The 22,093-nt window shown below is 38.0% G+C and overlaps 1 protein-coding gene across 1 annotated transcript; it reads left to right on the top strand.

Moving 5' to 3' along the window:
- Window positions 1–966: 966 nt before the first annotated feature.
- On the top strand, window positions 967–21,863 carry LOC149235714 (putative glucose-6-phosphate 1-epimerase). Its single transcript, XM_089372177.1, has 8 exons — window positions 967–1,544; window positions 2,604–2,678; window positions 3,317–3,373; window positions 3,486–3,640; window positions 19,906–20,037; window positions 20,288–20,390; window positions 20,488–20,587; window positions 21,218–21,863. The coding sequence occupies exons 1-8, from the start codon at window positions 1,431–1,433 to the stop codon at window positions 21,430–21,432; spliced, it is 951 nt and encodes a 316-aa protein (XP_089228303.1). The 5' UTR covers window positions 967–1,430; the 3' UTR covers window positions 21,433–21,863.
- Window positions 21,864–22,093: the final 230 nt, after the last annotated feature.

The raw sequence follows: 22,093 nt of genomic DNA, 5'->3' as shown, positions 1-22,093 counted from the left end.
CAGCTGGGGCCGGGCAGGAGGCCCGAAAGAGACCACGGGAGTCGAAGAGAAGCTCTGAGAATGGAGCCCAGGTGGGCCAGCGGGAATAGGAGAGGGCCCAGCAGCAGGGTTGCCAGGCAGGAGGCCTGTCAAGGTCGCAGAAGGCAAGCACGGGAGCTCCAGTTCGAAAATCACCCACTCTGTTCGTCGATGAGAGGATCATTACCTTATAAAACACCTTTAGAATAAACCTTTGGGGATCTTTGATGCCATGCCCACTCTCTAGACAAGTCTCAACACCAACAAAATGAATAGCTTATTTTGATGATGAAGAGGCCTGACAACCCTACTCACTTTATATTTGAAAGACCACAATCCCATAGCTAATTGTAACACTTTTAATGCAAAAAAATTGGATGATAACTTAGAATGACCTGAAAGATCACAACTTTCAATCCACGACTCTAAATTACTTTCAATTATGTATAAACTTGAACGAACCTAATAATTAAGAGCATTTGTTTCCTCCTTAAAAATCATAAGTTAAAAAAAAATAGAGAATATACACGTTGATTGAGTAATATTAAGTAATTAATGAGGTTAATAGGGTAAACCATCCCTATTATGGTACCGAATGATCATGGATGGAAATGTCTTTGATGATGAAGTTTAATGAAATACGCTTTGAAAGAGAGTGATTAACACGTTTTCCAAAAGAATATCTTAAAGTGCATCACTTTTTGACTTTTAAAAGAAAGACAACAAGTAGAGAAATGCAGTGTATGATTGAAAGTGGAAGCGAAAGTCTCGGATGGGAAATAACATAATTAAAAAATGATCTGTAATTCCGGTAAATGGCAATGATCAATAAATATGATATCAAGGATCTCGCTTTATGTGAAATATACGATTATTTTATTTAACATTAAATATGGATAAAAGTGCAACTTGAAAGCTAACAGAAAGTGATGGAGGAGTTTCAAGACTGACAATAGTCTATATTATGATTGATTTTAAAGAAAAATATACCCTTCCTGGAAAAAGGCATAAATCTTTTCAAATTTCAAAGGCATAGAACTAGGTCAAATTCAATAAGTACAGCTTAATATCTCCCTGGGTTGTGGGAAAATTCCTTTGAAGTTGCAACTCAAAGAAGTCAGAATGGATAAATTGAATTGAAATTAAAGGAATGAGTGCATGATTATGGTGGTGGGGGTCGCAGGCAGAGAAGAAAAGCCAGAGAAGTAGAAAGCACCCTTTATGCAGATGCTGGCACCATCTATCACTGCAATTCCTTGTTATTTTGCTTTATTGGGCTTTTTTCATGTGGGGTATTGCGACATAATCTTTGAATACTTCATTGTGGGCATAGGTGCCTTTGGTAGACAGTATTTTCCCATTTGACTGGGCCCAAGTTCCTTGTTCAGGGATCCTGCGAATAAGGATATCCAATGTCAAATCAAGCTCAGCCCGCCTCTGCTAATTCGAGGGTGGAGGTGGTAATGGATAGCACCAGCGGCCTTGAGAAGTTCAAATTGAGAGGGCCGAAGGGGTCGTCTGCCGAGGTAGGCTGTGTGAAAAATCCCATATTCCAATTTCTTCTATAGTACAAGCATCGACATTTTTGTTCGTCAATTATTTGCCCACAATGGTACTGTATTTCTTATGGATATTTATATAGAAACTTGAGATCTGAGAACCCGAATTATTTTTTCTTGTAGCTGTTGGGATTTGGGGTTGCTTGGTGTTGCCATGGGGTTATTGGGTTTTGCAACGTGCTGCTAACATAATTACAATTCTGGCTTTTTCCTCTTTATGGGCTTCATTCACACTCTTGTTTATTTTGGTTTTTAGAATTTGTTATTCCGGTGGGGATTTCATAGTTTATCTCTACTGTATATAACACACGTATGTTCTGGTTTTGTATTATTTGTTTCTGATGTGGGGTTGTGGGTCATATGGGAATTGGCATCTAACTCTTTCTCCACTGCCTTGGGTCATATGGGAATTGGCGGCTGACTTTTTCTCCACTGCCTTGCCATCTCTAATTTAGAGACCCACTTGTCATCCCTGGTTTTTTTTTTGCCCATTAGGGAACCTGATTCTCGGCACTTGCGAGGATTCTTTTTCTCTTATTTTTTTAAGCGGAACGAGAATTTATGGAGATTTGGTAACTCTGAAATACCTATTGATATTGTTACACCAAATAAACCAGGCAAATGGAGAATTTATGGAGATTTGGTAACTTCGAAATATCCGTTGGAGAATTTATGGAGATTTGGTAACTTTGAAATATCTGTTGTTATGTCATAAAGGCTACAAATGGACCATTTATAACATGATTAAAACCACGCAAATGGAGAAACAATTTATTCACCAAACCACTTAAACAAAAACAAAAATCTTTGACTTGCGAAAACATATTTTGGTCGGGGAATACGGTTTTCATTTTTCTATTGGAGATGCAGACTTAGTTGGATCATATTATTTATATCTCCCGAACCTGATTCTCATCCGTTGCTAGGACATATATTCATTAGGGAATCGGTATTCTATTAGACGTATTTGATTTTATTTGGGTTATAATATTCATATATAATAGATATGTATATGTATGTGTGCAGATATTTCTGTATGGTGGGCAAGTGACGTCATGGAAGAATGAACACGGCCAGGAGTTGCTTTTCATGAGCAGCAAGGTGAGTTCAGATAACTTGTGGATTTGTTCACGAACTTTGTTGTATATTTATTAATGTGAAATTTTTGTTTTCTTTGGTATCCCACTCTGCGGGGGCAAAGAGTCTAAACAGATGCGTAACTGTAGTTCGAATAGGGAAAATGAGGAAAGAAATGAGGAAAATATTTAGTTATATATTGACCAAGGAAATTGAAAACTGAATTCTCACACACTTTGACAGGGTGTCAAGGAAACATCCACAGGGCAAGGGATTGGATTCTCTATTCAATCAATAATGATTCTCCATGATTACATTTTCCACGGGGCAAGGGATTGGATTCTCTATTCAATCAATAATGATTCTCCATGATTACATTTTCCACGGGACAAGGGATTGGATTCTCTATTCAATCAATAATGATTCTCCATGATTACATTTTCTTGGGCATTCACTAGTTTTATACGAGCCTCCTCCGTTACATAACTACTGTTTCGGTATAAAACTAACTAGTAATAACTAATACAATTATTACTCATATTTACATAATTTGTTGTCAAATTTCCAACCGTAACTGTTTTCAGTAATTAGTTCAGAAAATGTTTTGGCCATTGGTGTATTGTCTGTTTGTCTATAGTATTAACTGTCATTGTATATGGTAGGCTGCCTTCAAGCCACCGAACCCAATAAGAGGAGGGATTGCTATCTGCTTTCCACAGGTATGAAATATATATATATATTTTTTAAATTTTGTTCTATTTTGGTTTCGAGGGCTTAGACTTGTATTTTGAAATGGTTGGATCTCTCTTATTATGGAGGTGTTTGATGCAGTTTAGTAATATGGGGTCATTGGATAAGCATGGGTTTGCAAGGAACAGAATGTGGAGTATAGATCCCAATCCATCACTTCCCCCAAGTAAGGACAATACTGTAATTGATCTTCTTCTCAAGCCAACAAACGAAGATATGAAGATATGGCCTCACAGGTAATCATTGAAGTTGAACCATGTAAAGAAGCTAATATTATTAGAAAACTCATATTTGTTTGGACAAGCTATGTTTATTAGAAATCAACATCTCTGGAAATGTTGGAGACTTTGGCTTCTTTGGGGATTTCCTTTGGGCATGATTTTTGGATTGGTCTAGTCTCTTTTGAGCCTGTTGGCTTGCTTAAATTTTTCTGTTGTTCCTATACACATTCTCTGGTATTCCAGGGGATTCAGAGGTTTTAGTCTCATTTTAGTGGTTTATGATATATATTTGGTGGGCTGGTTTAGGTTTATTTGTTTCATCTGTTTGTCACTCAAAAGATTTTAACTGCTTTTAAGTTGGGGAAAGTGATTAATGATCACAATGTTTACATGCAGAGCTCATACTTGGGTGTACTCACACGTGACTTTAGAGATTGACCTGCTATTGAGTGATGAAAGTGAAAACTCTTCACAAATGCTAACATAGACAATATCTTGATTATGTAACGTTTTATGATGTATTATTTCCACCTAAATACTAGTATATTTCTTCATAGACAGACAAACTAAGGATTTGTGACAAATAATTGAGACAGTATGATATACAAGTCATTATATATTTAGGGTTGTTTGAATATCCTTTACGTGATCCTTGTGTCCTGCAGGCTTGTAAGGATCCTTCAGGGCAAGGCTCTTTGGTTCACAAGATCTTTTACAGTAAATTGTCTTTCCCATTGTGCATTTTGTGGCTTCTAACCCCACATGTTGGAGTCATTTTTAAAAGTGGCATATCTTAATTAATGTTTATTCCTATAAAAGGTACTGCCAATGAACACCATTCTACGTAATGGCCCCGCAACATTTTATAGGTAGAAATTCACAATTTTTTATTTGGCACAAAAGCTATCAAATTATTTAGTTTTGATGCCAAAAATTTAGAATTAAGTATATAGTATATACTTATACCATCTTGTAGGGCTAGTCAAACTGGTTCATCTTCACAGATGGTGCTTTTTCTGGGGATAAATATTGATGTATATAGATATAAGATATTTCAGAATGTCTCAGATGTACAGACAGGTCTGTGTCAATTTATCCTTAATAGTCTTTCTGTATTTAAGGTTGTTTTTTAATCATTGGGCTGCTCTACATGCCTTGTGAGAGCATAGGGGTCATGTCGTTGTATTACTCTAATATGGACCCTGGAAATGATGCAAAATCTGTTTTTCAAGTGCACAAGGAAAGGCCAAGGCCATTACAGGATGGAAGATAGCCAACAAAGCAGGTATGGTAGTCACCAGGTAAGTATGGTAACTATATTACCGCTTTAATTAAATTGGATCTTTTATAATGCTAATAATTAAAGTGCACGGTCAACAACATCCTAGGAGCACCATGGGGCAATGAGGCAAAAGAGGGGAATGAGGGAAACGGTTTTCTTGTCATTTGTCCTTTCCTTGAGAAGTTTCTTGTCCTTGCTTGGGCATGCATTCGGTCACCTCGTGTGGGACTGCAAAAGTATTTTAACAAAATGTTGGAATTGAGTTTTTTCACGATTCTTCATCATTCAGGGGTTATACTGGCAATTCTTTTCCATTCATTAGAGGGCTGAACGTTTCTGGGCCTTATGGACCAGTGTGAGCCATGATCCACCATTCCTTCTTTCTAGACCGTTCTTGGGGAAGAGGAGTTAGCTGCTGTTGCTCTGTTTCTTCAGCTGGTATATTGATGAGAGGAAATGCATGGTGAATTCCATGTTGATTGTGAGAGACATGGCATTGCGGAGAGTTGTGGTGTTGAGGACAGTGGTGTTCTTGTTGTGAGACAACTGACAGGAGCAGGTTACACTGTGCTGGAACTCTGCCTGCACAGAGTCAGTGGGAAGACTAGACTCCCTCAGGAATTGTTTAGTAGAGAGAGGGGGGTCTTTGTGTGTGTTGTGTTGGAAGGAAGAGGTGTCTACAATACTAAACAGCTGGTTGAGGTGCCTAGGCAACATATCCTAAAATAGCAGAGTTCAATTATGTTGCGATTTGGGTTATTGTGAATGAATATTCAAGTTGCAGAATTATTCTTGTTGCCTCTTTTCCTGGCTTGGGGTTGTCAGCTACAGAAGTTGGTCTTTATTGCTGGGAGGAAAAATGCTCCTACAGAGCCATTTTTCCCAACTGCTTCACCATCAGATAAGTAATGTTATCATTATTATTTATATGTTGAGATTTGTTGCTAAGGAATGTCATGGATTGTTGCAGGAGTAATAATGTATGTAAAGTTGAAGGCTGTTACAGGCATCAAATCTGGTTGTAGAGTGCACAGTTCAGCCTCTGTTGTGTAAATTTATATACATCCATGCCAAATGTGTGGAATTGGCATTGTGGGCATTATTGAAGATGCCAGAACTGGGAAGGAATTGTGCTTATCTCTATCTAGAATGCTGGTATCTGTATTCTGTTATGATCTTTATGTAATCAGCTGATAGTATGAGAGTTATGTGCTGGAATGATTAATTGTGTAATTGGACGAGAATCCTTCTGTAAAACATGCATGTGGTTAAATCTTTGCTGTAATAATTTGGGAAATTGTTGTGCATGCATGTTTGTGGGAATATTGAGTTTGTATGTGGAAATCAATCATGGTGCTGTTGAAGTCAAATTCAACTCAGATTTGAGAAAACCCAATTGGTCATGTTATCTCTGACAGCCCAATTAAATTACACTCATATATGCAATGCAAATATTTGTGCCAAAAAAAAGGGCTGAGTATATCAGACACAGATTCCAGCGAGTGGAGGGGTTACTTGCTGGGATATTCTTACAAGTTCCTTACAACAGAAATGTCTGAGCTGGTACATGGCAGCTGATGGCTGCAAATGTGAGTTTGCCAGCTGGTACGGTGTGCTGGCCACCCACTGCAACCAATTACATAGCAAATAACAAACTGGCAATAGACAGGAAGGTGGCACATTTGTCATTGGCTGGCAAGATTCTGTAGGCAGGGTCATTGTCTGAAGGTTACACAAGGAAATTACAATTCGATTTACAGGGGGACAACACAGCAACCAAGAGAGAAGAATTTGAGCTGGAAAAAGATGGATTTGTACAAAGCAAGGGGAGACATTCAAACTGCTAAGGAATATGAATCATGAAGGAGTTTGCCAAGGTTGTGCCGCTGGAAAACATACAAAGGGACCATTCCTTTCTAGTGAGAGAAATACATTTGATATTCTTCAATTGGTCCATTTTGACATGGCTGGCCCTTTGCCCGTGACTTCATTGGGAGGATATCTATACTATGTGATATTTGTGTATGACTTCTCCCACAAGACTTGGATTTATTTTCTAAAGAAGAAGGATGAAGTATTTAGATGGTTCCGTTCTTTGAAAGCCTTGGTGGAGAATCATACAGGAAAGAAGATCAAGACATTAAGAATTGATAATGGAACCGAGATGAATCTAATGAATTCAATGGCTTTGGCAGAGAAGCAGGTAATAAGAGGGAGACAACCGTTCCATATAATCCACAACAAAATGGAGTTACTGAGATAAAGAATCGAACTATTATGGAAGCCACTTGTGCCATGATTTATGAGCAAGATCTACTGAAGTTTTTATGGGGAGAAGCTGCGAACACTGCTGTGTACGTTCAAAATAGGAGCCCTCATCAAAGCTTGGATTTTAGGGCACTCGAAGAAGTCTTCTCTCGTAATGAACCTGATGTTGCTCATTTTAGAATCTTTGGTTGGCTTGTATATTTTCATGTACCAAAGGAGAAAAGGAACAAGTTGGAAGCCTCTGGGAAGAAAGGTGTATTTGTTGGGTACAGTGAACATTCAAAGGCATATCGAATTTATGTACCTGGTCAAAGAGATGTGGAAGTGAGTAGAGACGTTACTTTTGATGAAGACACTGCACTCGAAAAAGCAAGGGACCTCCCTATCTCAAGAAAGGTCGACGATGCTCTTGAAAAACAAGAACCTCCGACAGATGAGTCCATGGTCGATGTTGATGGCCCAATGGATCCACTTGATCCACCTCTTTGTGATCCCTCTACCTCAAAGAAAATACCACTATGGCTCCGGGATACACTTCAAGATGCTAAAAATCATGTTTCTCCTAGAGGGACATTTCGGGAAAGTAAGAAGCCCACCAAGTACCAAGTATGGTTGCCATGAGTGTTATCATTCAAATTGAACCTTGCACTTTTGAAGAAGCCGTGAAGCACCAGGTATGGAAAGATGCTATGGCTGAGGAATACGAGTCAATCATGAAAAACAATGTTTGGGAAGTTGTGCCCAGACCCAAGGACAAGTTTGTGGTCACTTCAAAATGGATTTACAAGATTAAACATGGAGTTGATGGATGTGCAGAAAAATATAAGACAAGGTTTGTAGCTTGTGGCTTTTTTCAAAAAGAAGGTGTTAACTATAATGAGATATTTATACAAGTTGCTCGAGAGTCGTTCCACCACTATATGATCCATAATTTCTCTTGCTGCAAATCAAGGATGGAGCTTGCATCAAATGGATGTTAAGACTGCATTTTTACATGGCTCATTTCAGGAAGAAGTTTACTTGGAACAACCTCAAGGGTTTGAAGAACATAATAGAAGGACACATGTATGCAGATTGAAGAAAGCCCCCTCTATGGGTTAAAGCAAGCCTTAGGGCTTGGTATGAGAGGATTGATAACTATCTCATGAAGCTGGGATTTACAAGTAGCTACGCTGATTTGAACTTATACTCCAAGGTTGAAAAGGACATGCCACTTATTTTGGTCTTGTATGTTGTTGATCTATTTTTGACTGGTGCAGATCCTCTCATTTATCAATGTAAAAGGGAGTTGGCTTTTGAATTTGAGATGAAGGACCTAGGATTGATGCATTACTTCCAAGGTTTGGAGGTTTGGCAAAAGCCAGGTGAGATTTTCCTTTCTCAAGGAAAATAAATTGTGAAGTCGTTAGGGAGATGTGGCATGGTGAAATGCAAGTTGGTGACTACACTGATGAAACTAAATTTCAAGAAACTATGTGGAAGTGTTGCTGGTCCAAATTTGGCAAATCTTATTGAATATAGACAACTTGTGGGAGCTTTGATGTTCTTGGTGAACACATGACCTGACATATGCTTTGCTGTTAATACATTAAGTCAATTTATGGTTGAGCCTCATCATATACATTGGGTTGTTGCAAAGAATCTTCTGAGATATCTTCATGGTACTATCAACAATGGACTGAGGTACATTGTTGGGAATCTGAGATTACATGGATATTTTGATGCTGATTGGGCTGGTAGTGTGGTGGATAGTAAAAACACATATGGTTGTTGTTTCTATTTGGGATCTGCTTCAATTTCATGGATGCGTCGGAAACAAAAATCTGTGGCACTAAGCACCACTGAGGTTAAATATATTGCAGCTAGTATGGCTTGTTATGAAGCCATTTGGTTGAGAAAGCTCTTCAATGAGCTATTTGAGCACGTGTTGGATAGCACTGTCATTTATTGCAATAAAGAAAGTGGGAATCGTCTTTTAGAGAATCCCATGTTCCATGGCCGATCTAAACATATTGATATCAGGTACCACTTTATCTGGGATATGGTACAATAGGGAGCAATAAGGCTCCAACACATTAAGACAGATGAACAGGTTGCTGACATCCTCACGAAGCCCTTAGGGAACGCCAATCTTTTAGCTTTCAGAGAGAGACTTGGAGTTGTTGAAAGACCCTCCCATGAGGGTCCCGCTTGAGTTGGACATTGAGCTCTAGGAGCTCATGGGGACTTGGGGTACTTCTTGCAGATATATGAGCACAAGGTGAGTTGTTCACCTTTCCCTATGGAGTACGCTATCTAAGAATAGGGCGAGTGGTTCACCATTCCCTGTGGATACCCTAGCATACATCCTACCCTTGCAGGGACTCTTGGGAAGTACCTCTCATTTGGCCAATGAGTTGGGAAAAGGTGGTTAGGGTTAATTAGTACTACTGACAGATGCGTAAGGTACTACTATATTCCCTATGACTAGGATGAATGCTGTTCAACAAATTGATCATTAAGGATCAAGCCTGGTAGGGGTTCTATCCCCCCTGGACGTGAGGATTTGCCTTTGTCATTTTGGTGAGGGTGCCAGGGTCTTGTAACCCACCCTCTTGCGATCCTTTCTTATTGGTCTATAATACCAATCTTCAGCAGAGACGAGACAAGTTGCAGAGATGGTACATGATGGACATGATGACATAGCGATGGATGGACGTTGACAGTGGAATTCATGCCTAGTTGAGATGGAGTGTTAAAGAGTGCAACTAGGGGCTAATTCCCCCATTTGGAAGGCCCTCATTTGATGACTCATGACACCCTTGGATCACCCTTGATGGCATCTTCCTTCATCTAAAAAATCAGAATTTTTGGACTCCTACAAATGCCTCATTTGCAAGTCGGCCTCATCTCCATAAGTTTGCCTCTCTTCAAGTCGGCCCCATTGGTGAATGGACATGTCTCTTCACCCCACGTCAACCACTATAAATATAAGTCAAGTTCCCCTTATTTTGGCATCATCGCAGTCATACATCTTCTCTCTCTTGTTCTAATCAATTCGTACAACCTGAGGCAATTTCTTCTTTCCACGTGCGAAGGGTTCCTTGGCTGTTCTGTTTTTCTTGCGTTGACTTTTCTACAACAGACTTTGATCAATGTTGATCGAATACTTTGAGAGACTGTTTGACTGTGTTTTGACTTGGAGAATCTCTATTTGGGTAGGCCACATTCATTGGCACACAAAACGTGGGATTCTGGGCAGATTGACGAGTGTTGATCGCAGGCATAAATACAGTTTTTGACCGTCGAAGGGTTGACTTTATTTGACTGGTTTTGTCATCTTTGCTTATGTTAAATTTGGCAATTAGAGCCAAACTCCACCTTGGACAACTCATATGATGCAACTGATATTTTTATTGGATTCCTCTTTCCGAGAGGTGTAGGATTGATCTAAAGATCATCTCATTCTGACATCTACAAATAGAATTATGAATTTATTTCGTTTATGGACAAATTGTCAAGGTTGACCAACAATCTAATGTAGGCTCAGAAGCCCAAAAGACACGTTTATTCATCCTCAACATTGCATATAAATAGAAGGAGCATCTACCTCATTTGGACACTGTCTCACACATCTCTCTCTCTCATCTGATTGGGTGTACACATTACTGGACAAGCTCTCTCTCCACACGTGCGAAGGACAGTATGCAATTTTTTGTTTTGGGCTTTGACCGAATTGCAGGAGGGTTTGACCAGCGCTGATCGGGCACCAGTTGACCAAGTTTGACTACGTTTTTCTTAGGGAATATTCTATTTGGTCTGGCCGCATTTTTGGGCAAAAAATGCGAGGCATTTTGAGTTGTTTGACCAGTGTTGATTGCAGGGAATTGACCGCAGGTTTGACCTGTGTTGATTGAGTTTGACTGATATTTTCAGGATTGTTTTGGGCTGATTTGGATCGCTGTTGGAGGCTGTGTGTTGACTGGGTTTGACCTAGCTGATTTGGAGGTCAAATTTTGCCCTATTGACCAACTTTGACTTTCTGGTTAGGGCTTCTTGTGGCTACTGTTTGACTGGACATATTTGACTTTGATTGGGCAAGTGAATATTACATATTGTACTCTTTCTCTCTGCTGAACTTTTGAAGAATAATAAGAAGAATTGATCAAAGGGTTTCTTCACATTGGGGTTTGTCCTTGGCTTGCACCACGTCTTGTGTCCTCTTGTCTTGGCTTGTCTTCTACTGTTTTTATTTATGTTCTATCTGCATTTATTGTCATGTTAATGTGATTGCTAATCTGGAAATTGATATTGGGCTAATAAGAAAAATTCAAGTAAATTGCTCTGAATCATAGAACATACCATTGTTATATAAAATTAACAGTTTTGGGCCGATTTTGACTTGGTGAAGAGGTTGAGTTCCTTGCTGGTTTGACCGAATTGATTGGAGGCTATTTGACTACAGTTTGACCACCGTTGACTGGACTGGTTAGGGCAAGTTGACTGCTGTTGACAGACTTCAAAATTGCATATACAGACTGCAAAATTGCATATTTGACAGAGACAAATTTGGATCAGTTTTGGACTTCTTGTTTATCATCATTGTACAAAATTGGATTTTCTCTCTCTGCTGGACATTTGATATTAATCAATAAGAAGGAATGGTTGGGTTTCCCCCTTGTGGGGTTTTGCCGTGGCATTAGCCTAAATCTTTGCCCTTTGTCTTGGCTTGCCTTCTTGTGCATATTATTGTTGATGTTCTATCTGTAGCTATTGTCAATGGTGAATGCTAATTGATTGCTATTGGAATCCGAAGTGAAATTATTATTGGGCTAATAAAATTATTGAAGTAATTGTTGCAAGCATGTAACATACCATAAAAATTAAAATTTCTGGTTTGAAATGGTGTTATTAATGTATGGTGCATGGCTTGTGATTTTATTGTCTATAGGATTGACTCATGTTGTTTTTACTGTTTTAAAGGTGCTAGAGCAGTATGTAGTTGTTTTGGTTATATTTTGCAATAACTAGTATGGGATTCTTGGTATAATCACAGTGGCATAATCTTGAGATAGTTGTATGTTCTTACTAGCACTAATCATGTTGTTGTGTAGTGAGGCTGGGGAATTTTCCTTCTTTGGGTTTATTGCCTTGTTTATTTCACCTGGAAGACATTCTCAGTCTCCAGTAGCATATGCCCAGGTTCTGGGCTTGTAATTCTATTTCTTTAGGTCCAGGCAACAATAAACCTTGCTTTCGGTGCTATTAATAAGACTGTCTCAAGTACTTGATGCCTTGGTTTTTATGTCCTGGATTAGATGTAGGTTTCTTGATATTGTGTCAGTGATGGGATTTGGGTTGTCAACTTTGACAGAAGTTATGTCGAGAAAGGTAAGTCTGCAATATATGTGTACATGTATATTCTCTCTTCAGGTAGAGACAACTGTGGCCTCTGTGCCAAGTAAATTATATTACAAGCTGAACTTGGAAGGAGTTTCACTTGCCATGGACAAGGAAAATTAAATTGTAATGGTGGGACTATAGGTGCTTGTGTTATGCCAATAGCCACACTTACATGTGTTGCTAGGTTGCTTTTTCTTCATTGTGATAACTATATATGTGTGTGTGTGTATATTCCTTAGCACTGCCAGCATAAAGGATTATAGAGACCTATATGCATATATATACATATGCATTTACTATGTTTAGATAAGCTTGAGTGCAAATCTATTACAAGATTACATAAATTGTGGCGCAATGGTGGCACCTAATCGCTACTATACGGCTTAAATGCCTATTTTGGTGATACTGTTATAGCCCTGACACTTGCATATGAACATGTATTAGGTATCGACTTTGGTGGCGCAAATAAACAACCTACATGCTCGTAGACATCACAATTCAGCAGGTTAAAGTAAGATAGTGCTGTAACCAATCCCTTTCATTGTTTAAAATATGAATTCTATGGTAAACGGTCAACTAAGTCACCTAGCAATGCGCGGTGATATCAAGTGTAGGCCTTCTAAAACATGCCATTTAATACACAGTACTTTGTAATGTTAAATTGATTACACACCATCATATACAATTCTCATTCTTCAGAGTGGGGGGTTGGAGGTCAGACCCCGTCACCAAGAGTAATGTGCAGTGAACGCAGGTTGTGTCGACCATATATGCATATGGTGAAGAGTTGGGAGGTTGGGCTCTGGCCTATATATATATATGTATATTGTATTATATGTATTGGTATAACATACATCAACACGTAGAATTTGGTTAACGACGAAGATTAAGTTGAAGGATCAACGATGTAATATTTTGGCAGGAGCAATCAACGGTGTATATTTCTACAGGACCCCTCATTCTGTGATGTCAATGGGGAAGGGGTGAGCCCTCGCCAATTGTAGATTAAATCCTTTCCACTAGCACCATCGGATGAAAAGTGAGTGGTCATCATGGGTTTGTAATATACACACACTGTGCATAGAGCTTGGTATGTATGTGCCACACATCAAGTATGGCACATTATACACCATGACTAAGGGTTGGTCATGTAATATATGTGTTGTGATTGTAGATTAAATCCTTTCCACTAGCACCATCAGATGAAAAGTGATTGGTCATTGCGGGTCTGTAATATACACATTGTGCATAAAACTTGGTATGTATGTGCCACACGTCACATATGGCACATTATACACCATGACTAAGGTTTGGTCATGTAATATATGTGTTATGACTTTTATAAAGTCACATGATGTGCGATGCGCATAAAGGGTGGTTTATGGAGTAAGCCATGTTAGATGGCACTTGGTCGCATCGTAGTGAAACAACCATTGAGGTTGCATGTGTAAATTATATATATGAATACAGACTATGGTCACAGTGTCACGAACATAAATAAAACAAGTAGGAGTTCACTTGGGACTAGCCATGCAAACTTTGAGAGTTTTGTTAGGAAGTAATATGGTACCTTGCCATGTAGGCAACATGTGGAGGCCACTTGGGCACCATGTGGCAGAAAAGAGGAACATAATAATTTAAAATGAATGAGACTTTAAAAAGAGTATAACTTAAGATTCTGTAGACCAAATGGGGTAATATTTATATCACCAGAAATGTCTTGTCGAGACGAAGGGGATGGTGATGTCGACTCTGAGTCCTGAGAACTTGAATGAAAGACAATTTTTTTTATTTGCATCTCTCTAATTGTACAATGGAGATTGGATTAGTAAGTGAACACTTCACTGAGGGTAAGGTTGGGTGTTTACATTATCTCCTAGGTTTTCACTAGGCGTAAGGGTACTAAACACAAGGGCAACTTAGGCAAGCCACCATTGTCACCTTAGTGGCTTTTCCTTTCTCACTTTAGACTATGGATGGTCCTGGTCAAAGGGATCTTTCTTAAGGTCAACTAAGCTCAATGTGTTATAGTGTTAAGTGAGAGTAAGAGAGAGCTTAGTTATTTTTATTATCTGGTTTGATGTTTATGATCAGTGCACTTATTCATAACTTAAATCAGATTTCCAGTTAACCTTAAAAAGATTTAAATGATCTGTAACACAAGGCTAAATTAAAGCAAGTAGACTTAAGATTTGACAATGAAACTCAACACACTTGCAATTGTGAGATAAAAGATCAATTCAAAATCTGTTAATGAAGTAATTAATACAGAAGTTTCAGGTTTAAGAAAGATCTAATAAACAACCTTCTTTTCAAGATACAGCAATTGCAAAACTAGGACTAAAAATTAGTAAACGATTTAGATGTTGACCAAGGAGAAGTGGATTTGCTAAATGAACATGCAAAGCTGATTTAAGATGTTTGTTTTTCTTCCAAGGGAAATCATCCTCTCTCTCAGCCCAAGGGAGAGTGAGAGTGAGGGTCAATAAACAATATTCATAGGCATGTAGCCACTACAACAATATTTCTCATCATCATGTCATTGTAGGGAGTTGAACCTAGGTGGGGGAGATAACAACCATCTGCCCAACTACCCTAGATAACCCCAATTGACAAGCGCTGATTTAAGATGTTATTTCAAGATAAATTCCATATTTAAATCAACTTATTAAATACTTTTCAACAAAAATGAAGCAATGCAAACTAGGGTAAAAATATGTAAGATGCATAGAGTTGTTAGGCCTAGGGTTTTCCATTTCAAGCTCCAATCTTCTTTTAACATATTTCAAAATGCTAAACTAAGATCTAAAACAAAATTTAATTGTGTTTTTTAAAGATATCCAACCAACAAAAGAAAGAGACCAAAATCATGCAAAGTCTAGGGTTTAAGTTAGAAAAGTGGAATGATTTGCATCTAACTCAAGAAAACTATCTTAAACCTGACTTTTATTTTCCAACGAAACATTCAGATATAAATAAGAAATAATTGCCTATTATGATCTTGCAAACAAGCATACAAATAAGGGCCCAAATCAAGCAAAACACCCTGGGGTTTGGAGGGAATTTTCAGTGAATTTACTGGGGTAGTAAGAGCAAATTTAAGGTATATTTTTAGGGTTTAATGGCTCTTAATGCAATCTGATTTTAAATATTCTGCAATAAATACTAGATTGCAAGAAAAAATGAAGGTAAAATAAAGATGAATTTTGGTTTTTTGGTTGGTTCAAAAGGGAACAAAACTAATGTTTTGCTACGTTTGGGTAATGTGGTAAAGATGTAACCCTAAGGGGCCTTATTATTCAAATGAACCTACAGGGCGAGTAGGAATGGCAAAATAAGATCCTACAAGTCTTAGATCTAGCAAGGAAATTACTAGAAGAATTGGTGGGAGTCATCAAGAGTCATATCACTTCCAAGACAACAGATGTTTGCTTTAACTTAAAAGGGAACAAATGTTGCTTTTGTTCAAAAGAGTAACAGGGTAAATATTTGCACACTTCAAGCAAAGAAACAAAAGGTAAGAACTTACCTCTTTAGCGTAGTGATACCATTGCTTTGTGGCGCTCAAGTAGTTTTTGGCAATTCCTAATATGCAATAAAACCTTAACTGCTATGCTTCAAGAACATTTCTGCATTTCAAGAATGTTGATCATCTATCACCAAAGCATTTTATAATAGACAAAAGCAAATATTTATTATTATAATAGCTTCCAACAATTTCACAATGAGGAGTCTCTTATTTACAGATGAAGAGCTTAACAACCTGTACTATAAAATAGCAGCATTAGATCTCTAACAAATCCTAGATCAATGCCTAAAAAACTAATATCCTCTAACAAACCTAAAAGGATCTAGCCAACAATAATAAATATGCTGGACTAACACCACATGTACAATAGATGAGGACATATGCCTCTACAAAGTGGATGCCCTTTGCAAAGTGCGACATGGTCAAAATACAATAGATTCCCTCATCTATGGGGGTCGACTTCATCAAAATAATAAAAGTTAGCCTCAAAATGATCCACAAGACCTCCACACGTGTGGATCGAATGAAAATAGGAGGGATGCCCCCCTCAAATGCTCCATGAAGTGCTCAAAATGCCTACACATGTGAGTTAGACGTCTCCTAAGGTGGGTCGCTATTTAAAAATCCCCTAACATCATCCTCAAATGGTGCTAGATGAGTGGAAAATGGGTACGTGTGGTATTGAAGTGCAACAATCTTGATCAAATAGTAAAAAAGGAGCAAGTTGACCCCTCAAAATGAGATGATGATGTGACATGTGTGGCATTCAATGAATGTGCATGGTTTGTCACAATGCCACATGCAAATCTATCAACATCCAAAGTAGATCATAATGCCCTAGCTAGTGACAAGTCATGTATCTTGATGCAAGTACCTAAGTCTCAATGCAAGCACACAAAACTTGAAGCAAGTGAATTGATCCCAAATGCAACACAATGATTAGTCACACCTCAATATACATGCCATGAGGTGGAGAAACATCAAGTATCATCCTTCAACTTCACAACAACTCATTGAATTTATACCATTTACCAAATTCAACCATGGTGGGAACAACATCAACCTCTATTACATGTGACAACTCCTAAGACAAGAAGTAGTTCCTAGGACACTAAGTAAGGAGTATGGGAAAATGGATATTATGATAAAGAGGGGTAACTTCATGAGTTGACTCTCATAGCTAAATTAGGTTTGTTAAAGACGTTCATCCACATGAGTGCCTTTAAAGAGAGGGAGTGCTTAACTTTGAATTACTATTCCTTACCTCTTTTTCTCACTATCCCTTGTTTTGCTTTTTTCTTTATTTAGTTTGTCCAATTCTTTAGATGTGCATTGTGAAGCATGGGACTTGGGGCATTGGGCTTTTTTGCAAGGTGGCATGGCTCAAGCTTTTATTGTGGTTTTTACTTTGGCTGCATCAACCTCGAGCTTATAGCTCTTAAGGTGAGGCTTTCCTCATAGGTCTATTAAGTACGAACCGTGCTATGACATATGACAAGCCAACCATGATGGGAATACGTATATGTGTAAGGAAGTGATGGGTAATATGGCAAGGAATGAAAGATGGTTGGGGGTAATGGACACACTATACCATTGCGGGTCTCTAGTATTACAACTCAACCCAAGAGTGACAACACTTATCTAAAGGATGGCTATGATCCACCACGCAAAACAAGGCAAATAGTAACAATTTAGAATGTTATGATTCATTATTAGACTTAAATGATGTTTACCATGGTCATCCACCATGGACAAGGCAAATGAGAACAATTTAGAGGGTTATGATCCATTATTACACTTAATCAATTTTAACCACAGTCATGACAAATATTTGAGACACTATCATTATACATGAGCAAGAAAGAAGATACAACAGTATCCATTGTATCAAATGTTGTCATCAGAATCATCAATAGAGTGCTGAGGTGCTCTCATCATGTGTACAACATCATCATCACTATGCCAAATCAACTGAACTATGAAATCATCAATGGTGGGTATAATCACTGCACAAGGAATCATCATGCAGCAATCTCTCTGACATATAAGATCTGAAAGACCAATCTAAGTACTCACGATCAAATGGTAACTGAAAAATCATGCCATTGAGAGAGTGGTGCTTGTGCTGAAATTTCTAGCATTTGATGATGATATGGTTGCCTCTCATACAATACGAGGGGTAACATGTCAGAACACGAAATTGATGTGGTGCTCTGACAATGAAGGGTGGTGGGTCCAGGCACACTAGAGTCATGCGAGCCTTTTGGGTACTGTGGTTGACAGCAGCTCTTAGACGGTTGCACAGTACTACATTGTTTGTGTTTGTAGGTGTGTTTGAGGCCATACATTCAGCCCAACACTAGTGGCTTTTAAAACTCTACTTTGTGGGATTTTTGAACAACAAGAGCCCTACTGGCCTGTATTCCATGACCGCCCCATTTCCATTTGACGAAATTTGGATCTCTTTCCTATCCACTATCATTACTGGTAACTGTGAACATAATTATGTATTGCAACTCCAAAATCTTTTATATTGTGTTTTAATGCTTCTATCTATTGAGAGTGATATACTGAAATTTCAAACATTTCGAGAGCATTTTATTCTTTGTAACTACGATGGAAGCTAAAAAAAGGTACTGAACTTAAATCTAAATGTAACCCCAAAATGCTTCCTTTTGTGTTTTATACTTCTGCATTGAGAATGCCATATACTGATTCCAAAACTTTCAAGAGCATTTTCATTGCTTGTAACTATGATGGAAGCGAGGAAAAGTACTCCATTATGTCTAAAATTTCACATTTCTGGTGAATGCGGTAGGAAAACTGCCTTAAAACTTAAATTAGTTTTGTTTCAGCACAAACATTTCAAGTCAGAACACGAAATTGATGTGGTGCTCTGACAATGAAGGGTGGTGGGTCCAGGCACACTAGAGTCATGCAAACCTTTTGGGTACTGTGGTTGACAGCAGCTCTTAGATGGTTGCACAGTACTACATTGTTTGTGTTTGTAGGTGTGTTTGAGGCCATACATTCAGCCCCACACTAGTGGCTTTTAAAACTCTACTTTGTGGGATTTTTGAACAAGAAGAGCCCTACTGGCCTGTATTCCATGACCCCTAAAGGCCTGCATGTTATGAAGTTCAACCCAAGGGTATATAAGTTTATCTAAGCATATAATGACTTATACATGATAATTATTAGACTGTGTCGATTATTTGACATAGGACCATAATTTAAACAGAGGGATGTGCATCTTTTAGGTATTTTCTCTCTACTTCTTTAACTACAGCCCCATTTCCATTTGACGAAATTTGGATCTCTTTCCTATCTATTATCATTACTGGTAACTGTGAATATAATTATGTATTGCAACTCCAGAATGTTTTATATTGCGTTTTAATGCTTCTATCTATTGAGAGTGATATACTGAAATTTCAAACATTTCAAGAGCATTTTATTCTTTGTAACTACAATGGAAGCTAAAAAAAAAGGTACTGAACTCTTAAATCTAAATGTAACCCCAAAATGCTTCCTTTTGTGTTTTATACTTCTGCATTGAGAATGACATATACTGATTCCAAACCTTTCAAGAGCATTTTCATTCCTTGTAACAATGATGGAAGCGAGGAAAAGTACTCCATTATGTCTAAAATTTCACATTTCTGGTGAATGTGGTAGGAAAACTGCCTTGAAACTTAAAATAGTTTTGTTTCGGCACAAACATTTCAAGAAACCACAGTGATAACAGCCTGATAGGAGATTATGCTCAGAAGTGTAATTGCGACTACTTACTGAATGAAGTTGTGGCGTTACTGGCAGTTTCGAATTGAGATTGAGAGTGACCTTGGAAGCTGGAAAGCTTCAACTGACACCAAGAGTGAGAAATACTGACAGCAAGCCTTTTACCTTCACACTGGCAGTACATACTTACTTGTCTGTATCTGATATCAGGTATTACAGTCACTTCTATGCTCATCTCATTTATTCATTTTAGTACATTTTCAATTAAAAAGAGTCTCAAGAATTCCTTTTGTATTTCCGTCCTAACACAATGTGATTTGTATATTGATATCAACTGAATTATGAGGGATGGGCTCTGTCATGCATTACATATATGTTTTGTTATGGATTGTTTGTTGTATTAAATACCACCAAATATTCTACATTTACATACACAGATATTTTGTATCAAGTTTTTCAGTGATGTACGTGTGGAAGGGCTGGAAACATTGGACTATTTTGATAATCTTCATGACCAGAAGCGCTTCACAGAACAAGGGGATTCCCTTACTTTTGATTCTGAGGTAGTTGTCATCATGATGAATGAATAAAAATGTGATGTGCCTCCACTGCAATTACTTACTGAAAAACACTAACCGTGAATGAATGTTGTGCCTAAAGGTGGATCGTGTTTATCTGAGCACACCGGCTTCGCTTGCATTAATTGATCATGAGAAAAAGAGAACATTTGTCATTCGTAAAACTGGATTTCCTGATGCAGGTAATAAATCGATCACATCAAAATGGATTGAATTTATCATTAGTATTAATCCGGATTTGAGGAGAGTTGTCATGTTTTGTTTTCATTGGTTTATGCAAGAATATTAGAAAGCATGACAGTGCTAGCAACATTCAACTGGTGTATTTTAAAGAGAGTTTATAGGGCCAGTTATAGTTTCTGAAACCATCATGGCTATTGATGTGTATGCTTCTGCTTGTTCAAAATTGTTATAAGACTGGCCGAGTTTAACAATTACTTGGTAAGTCTACTTGGCTCATCCCTGAAATGAGTCAAGTCTGTTTGAAATTGTAATACTTGGTCAAGGCATGTTAAACTCACCTAGGCTTGGGGATATTGAGCAGACTGGCCGAGTACTTTCCAAGTTTGACTGGATAATATTGGTGGCCATTTTCTGAAAAGTTAAGACGCATTTCTTTCAGAATATTTAATACACTAGAAATAACTTGTAAATCATTAAATGGGATGCGGAGATATTCTACAAGATATAGAGAAAAATGGCTTCATATTTTCTGTAGTTGTTTGTTTTGGAGGGGTGGAATTATTTTAACGATACAGGGAGTTGTCAATTCAAGAAATTGCTTAGAGAGGCTTGATGATGGTTGTGTGCAGTTGTTTGGAATCCCTGGGATAAGAAATCGAAAGCGATGGTCGATTTTGGCGATGATGAATATATGCGCATGGTCTCCATTGAAGCTGCAGCAGTTGAAAAGCCTATCACACTCAAACCTGGGGAGGAATGGACTGGTTGTCAAGAGCTGGAAGTTGTTTCATCAAGTTATTTCAGTGGACAAATGGACCCAGTGAACTTGAAGGGTAAATCCTGATTACAGCATTAATCCTTTTGTCTAAGGTAATAACTCTAGTGGTTGAAGAGATATGGCCTAAACTTCGTAAGCAGGGAACACTTTTAAGATTTACCTCACTGCAGCATTACAGATTTCTAGTTTGATTACTTAGAAAAGAGGCCCATTGTCTGGAATATGGACTGTAAGTCTGTAATTGACTGTGTAGTATATGACCATCGTTCTACTCTTTCGTTTACAACCTCAATTCTTTTTCAGCTCCAAATCATAAGCGGCAAGCAGTTTATGCATGCTATTCTTATTCTTGAGGTGAACCATTGCCGGCACCAGAATTTCTTATATTTGTTGTCAAGCAGAGTGGACATAGATAGATGCCTGAAAGAGGCCGAAACAATTATTTTGTAGAGAAGTTATTGTGCTTTTACAATGAGAATCCCGTTGTTAAGAGTCCACTGTAGTCTGTTGTATATATCTTGGTTGCTGCGGAAATTAATATTATCTATCACTAAAAATCAAGTTCTGTGTTATTATTTTTTATGCTTGTGTTCTCTGAAGAGAATAAACATGCAACAATCCTCTTTATGAAGGCAATTTTGGTCCCCTAATTTGATAATTCAAAGTACATCATTATACATGGTAGAAATTAGAATTAACCATCCTATAATTGAAGAATCAATGCTTC

This window comes from Pinus tabuliformis, chromosome 8 (assembly GCF_031772625.1).
Source record: "Pinus tabuliformis cultivar Carrire ecotype Pingquan chromosome 8, CPIR1, whole genome shotgun sequence".
Taxonomy (NCBI): Eukaryota; Viridiplantae; Streptophyta; class Pinopsida; order Pinales; family Pinaceae; genus Pinus; species Pinus tabuliformis.
Note: the sequence above shows the minus strand (reverse complement) of the source record. Positions and strands in the feature narration are given on the sequence as shown.